The sequence below is a fragment of the Neophocaena asiaeorientalis genome, unplaced genomic scaffold (genome assembly GCF_003031525.2).
Source record: "Neophocaena asiaeorientalis asiaeorientalis breed wild unplaced genomic scaffold, Neophocaena_asiaeorientalis_V1.1 scaffold185, whole genome shotgun sequence".
Classification (NCBI taxonomy): domain Eukaryota; kingdom Metazoa; phylum Chordata; class Mammalia; order Artiodactyla; family Phocoenidae; genus Neophocaena; species Neophocaena asiaeorientalis.
In genome coordinates this window covers 156,668-161,760 of record NW_020171809.1, presented here as the reverse complement: position 1 = coordinate 161,760, position 5,093 = coordinate 156,668, and the positions used below count along the sequence as shown (strand labels likewise).

The 5,093-nt window shown below is 58.9% G+C and overlaps 1 protein-coding gene across 3 annotated transcripts in view; it reads left to right on the top strand.

The window, feature by feature from the left end:
* The window catches only part of ATG4B (autophagy related 4B cysteine peptidase), a 13,947-nt gene that overhangs the window by 6,387 nt on the left and 2,467 nt on the right, over positions 1-5,093 (top strand). For all 3 annotated transcript variants that reach the window (XM_024758451.1, XM_024758374.1, XM_024758291.1), the window contains 4 exons: positions 989-1,068; positions 3,406-3,599; positions 4,089-4,167; positions 4,364-4,509. In XM_024758451.1, the coding sequence (XP_024614219.1) occupies positions 989-1,068; positions 3,406-3,599; positions 4,089-4,167; positions 4,364-4,509 (499 nt within the window). The remainder of the gene's footprint in view (positions 1-988; positions 1,069-3,405; positions 3,600-4,088; positions 4,168-4,363; positions 4,510-5,093) is intronic.

The following is a 5,093-nucleotide window of genomic DNA, read 5'->3' as shown; positions in this document are numbered from 1 at the left end:
CCCCTCGCTGCCTTCTCTCTACCATCCTGGCGTCTCCCTCCAAACTGCAGCCGAGTCACAGCCTCAAGAAACACACTGGCCATCTGTTCCTCTTCTCTCGGCTGTCCTGGAGTTTCCCGCTGCTCTCGGGAGGGCGGCAGGCACAGGCCAGTGTGCCGGCCCTGTCCTCCCCCTACAGTGCTGTGCCCTTCGCCTGGAGCACCCCCCAAGGCCTGCCACATTGCTCCCCGGGCCTCTGCGCCGAGGCCTCTCCCACCCAGGCCTCCCTGCACCTGTGTCAGAGGAGCGCCCTCCCCTCTGCCCATGCTCTGTACTTTCCCCAGGCACTTAGCTCCCCTGGAGCGCCAGCCTTTCCTGGGATTTGGTTTCCTGTGTGTCCGTGTCTCTCAGCACGGGGGCCCACCTGGCCCTCGGTGAGCCCAGGAGGGCGGGGAGGGTGGTAGCCAGTGGAGCCCTGCAGGTGGCATCCGCTCTGGCCTTCCCACCAGGAGACCAGGGGCCTCCGCCCTCCACCCGTGTCCCCAGGTGCGCTGGGTGCGCTCTCACCTGGGGAGCCCCTGCACAGCCCCTAAGGTGAGCTCAGAGGCCCTCCCGTCGTGCCTTCGGTCGCGGAATCTGCTCTTCTTTCAGAACCGTAATTCCTCGGCCACAGTGACCCACCCAGAACAGTGACTCCCTGCTGGGCTCTCTGTCACCCGCAGGTTCTCTGTGAGAACTCAAGCCGGCCGTTGGCTCAGGGGCCCTGGGGGATACGACGGGGCTGGGCCTGCCTCAGGCAGCGACCGAGACCTGGGCTCACATTCTGGTTGTTGCCCGTGTCCAGCCTGATCGGGAAGTGGCACCCTGGCAGGCTCCTGCACAGGACCTGCCCTGCACGGTGGCGGCTGGGTGTGGCAAGCGTGGGGCCCGGGCGAGAAGAAGCGGCCCGCAGAGGCCACGGGTCTTCGAGCTGTGAAGGCTCATCAGTGTGTTCTGCCCTCTCTGGTAGGAAGCTCGCCGTCTTCGACACGTGGAGCGCCCTGGCCGTTCACGTAGCGATGGACAACACGGTGGTGATGGAGGACATCAGTAAGTGAGCCAGAGTGCGGTGTCGTGGCGGATGGGACCAGGGCAGCTCGCTTCCCTGCCTGGCCCGTGGGCCCTTGAGGGCGGTGCCAGCCAGGCTGAGCGGAAGGCCACTTGGTGCCCAGGCTGCTTCTGCGTCTTCGTTACAAATAATTGACGCCTGTGTGCTGGGTTCGACTGCAAGGCCCTGTGTGCCCTGATGCGCCACGAAGAAGGCGATTCAGGCTGGCCCTGGCCATCTCGTCTTCCGGCCATGCCAGGCGCTACTGGAAGTGTTTAGAATTCTGAGGAGTACCTGGGTTCATGAGGTCTCCTGATGGAAAAGCAGAGAATTTAGACACGTTGACAATGCTAATGGGGCTAGAAAACTACAAATGGGGGCCTGGTGCAGCCAGAAACCCACCCCTTACTAACAGGGCGTTTGTATGGGACAGGCCACGCGAGGATGCAGTGAGCCCCGAGCTCAGCAACGACAGCCCTGCTTCCCTGCGCTTGTTCCAGAGGCACCAGAGGGGCCGCGCTAGTGGTGACCATCTGGTCAGCAAGGAAAATGTTCTCATCACAAAAGAGCCTCAGAATCAGCGAAGCAAAACTTATAGTGAATTAAGAGAGACAGTATGGCAGATCGAATATATAAAAATAAAGTTACAAGGATATCAATAATACAGTAAGAGAGTTTAGTGGAACATGTGTCAAATCCTAGATTCTGGTAGCAGAACATACCTTTTCAAAAATGTCCATGGGACATTTATATAAACTAATGCAGAGTAGATAGAAAAAAGGACAAACTCTTACTACCTAGAAATGTCAAACTTCTGTTTTAGCTTTTGGGTCAAAAAGAGTCAAGTTTACAGACTACATATCAGAATCTGATGTGTACTGAACTCGGGAGAAAACACGTACCTTTAATACTGGTGACGAGATCATAAAAAGTGAAGATGAATGGACATCCTGCAGTTCAGCTCAGTTCTGGCCCTGTCTGCACACCTGGAAGTGGCATCAGACCCACAGACTGCCCCCCCCGCCCCCAACTTAAGACCCCAGTGGCCAGTGCAGGTGGTCACCTGTGCTCCCGACAGACTGGCTATGGGTTGGAGGTTCCCACGACCGTCTCCTTGGCTCTGCTACTTTGCTGGAGCGGCTGGGAGATTCAGGAGCACGTCACTCACTAGGCCACAGGTGTGTTTAAGGACACACCTCAGGAGCAGCCCGATGGAGGAGATGTATGTGCCTGGGCCTTCTGGAGTTTATGGAGGCTTCGTGACACAGGCCCGTTTAGGTTTGGATCGGGCCTGTTGACCAGGAGCGTGCCTGGTGGCGGTGTCCACGGTAGAGCGACCCGGAAACGGCTTGCTCCCTGTCAGTAGCGCTGCCTCGGTCATCTGTTTAGGATGAGCCCCTGGTGCCTAGCGGCTCGCGAGTGATCTGGAGGGGATACGTTACACGCACTGAGGATTTACTACGTCGGGTCTGAAACGGTGGTCTCTCTAGTGCGTGCACCCCTTCCAGTTTATCTGCTGGCGCTCTTCTTGGGAAGAGCCCTCTGTTCTCCCCTCTGCCCTCGCCTTATTTACATTTGGAAGACCTGTTTTTAGAGCCAGCAGCTTCGTGGATTCTGTTTTTAATTCAAGGTGTTATCCCTTATGGTCATTACTTACTCCTTGTCCCAATTCGGCTGCCTCTTTGACAGAGTCCTGTCGTTTTTGTTGTTCAGCGCTCTCTTTCTGGCATTAACTAGACTCAGGCTCACCTGGTACGTTCCCTGCCCATCCCTGGAATCAGCCATTTTCCCCCTGGTTCCTTTTAGTGGGGAAAGGTGTTTAGGAACCACGGACGGGGTGCCTGGTGTGCTTGGGGTACTGGAGTGGCTCTCTCCTACCGCTGAACCCCGTAGTTAATCCGATTATTGAAGGATTACCCAGTGTGTTTAGACAGAAGAATAAGGAAGGAGAAAAGTTATCGCTCGATGCTGTCCTTGCTGAGGGGGGACCAGAGGGGCCCTGGGTCAGTGCTGCGTCCACCAGGCTGGTGGCTCTGTGGTGCTTGTCTTATTATTGCCTCTAAGATGCATGTAAATGTTTTCTTGCATTATTTTGTGTGTATGCTTTATTTCACAATAAAAAATTTAAGTTAAACGCATAGAAAATGTGCAAATTTATTTTTTTCCCTCTGGGCAGCAGGGTTAGTGTTATACTTTATTTTCCAAGTTTGAGGTGTACTTCAAGTACTTGACTTTTTTATACTCGTTTCCTGTTAACAGTGTAAATCCTGTAACTGTTTCTCTTGGGTGAACTTCTGCCTACTTCGTTTAGCCCATAAAAGCACGTGTCCCTTTTTCAGGAAGGTTGTGCGGGAGCAGCCTGCCTTGTGCCGGGGCCGCAGCGCTTCCTGCAGGTTCCGAGCCGCGCTGTAACGGGCTCCCGGCCGGGCCTGAGATCGCCAGCAGGCCGTCGCCATGGAGACCGCTGGTGCTGCTGGTCCCGCTGCGCCTGGGGCTCACGGACATCAATGCGGCCTACGCGGAGACCCTGAAGGTGGGTCTGTGCTGGCCGGTGCCCTCCCGCCTGTCCTCCCTGCCCACCGGGGGGCTGAGGCCCCGCGTCCTCCCGAAAGCACCAGCTGTCGCTGTCTTGCCCGGTCCAGCCCTCTGACCACCCTGTGGGCCCTCGGCCCCCACCAGCTCACTCGTCCCTGCTGCCACCTCCCGCAGCCCTTGCCCCCCTTGCTGACGTGGAGCTGCTGGCCTCCCGTCTCCATCTCCGCCCCCCGCCCCCGCGGTGCGCAGGCCACTCCCCGTGCCTGTCCGCCCGGCGTGTGTGCAGGCTGGGCCGACCCTGTCTGCGCCTCCCCAGCCTCCCCTTGTCCCTTCCGGCTGCCCGGGGCTTTCCTGAGGACCTGCAGCCTCGGCGTCCGGAACCTGCACCCTGTGGGTCTGGTCTTCGTCTGCGGTTGTCCGCGCCTGGCGCTGCAGGGGGAGTGGGAAGCCCCTCACTCAGTGGCCCGGCCTGTCTTCCGCCCCGCAGCACTGCTTCATGATGCCCCAGTCCCTGGGCGTGATCGGAGGGAAGCCCAACAGTGCCCGCTACTTCATCGGCTACGTGGGTGAGTGGGGTCTGCAGTGACGTCGGAGGAAGGGGCGTGGTCTCTCGGGCAGCACCACCCCCCCCCACTTGACAGGCAGTGTGCCCCCACCTGGCCGGTGCGACGTGTGCCCTTTTCCCGTCCAGCCGCGTGGCGCTGGTGGCTGTGGTGAGGCAGCTCTGTCCGCCTCCCGCTGACCTGCCTGCTGCCCGCCCAGGTGAGGAACTCATCTACCTGGACCCTCACACCACACAGCCAGCCCTGCAGGCCGCTGAGCACTGCCCGATCCCGGACGAGAGCTTCCACTGCCAGCACCCGCCCAGCAGGATGAGCATCGCAGAGCTCGACCCGTCCATCGCCGTGGTGCGTCCCCCACTTGGTCCCGCTGTCGCCAGCTGCGCGCGCTTGTGCCCGGGTGTCCCGAGGCATTTGTGCCCAGTCCTGCTGCTGCTTTAGGATGAGAAGGAAAGCATCCCCGTTTCTGTAATCTCAGCGTTTTGGAATAAGTATTATGCTCACGTGGCTTAGAACTCAAAGGAGCACGAAGGGCTGATGGCAGCCTCAGGTGCGGCCCAGGCAGGCGTGTGCGCGCGCGAGTGTCCCGCGTCGCTGCCCTGCAGCACCCCTGCGGGGCTTCTTGGTCTGTCTTCACTCTTTAGAGTAGCCCAGTCTGCACGGTGGTCCCTAGGAATGAACCTCCTCGCTTGCTCTCTTCTGATTACACGGCTGGAATTGTTGGTTGTTCTCAAAATAGGTTTGAAGGAGGCCAAAAACACCTATAGGAATCATAACACCCCTAGGGGAGTGATTAACTGAGTTGTGGACACGACGAGGCACTCGGTCCTGAGAAGGGACGACCCCAGACGCACTGCCTATGGGTCTCGGTCGCGCCCTGAGGTCGGTGGCGGCGGGCTGGCGCGTGGGGGCTCCGCTGTCACAGGAGGGAG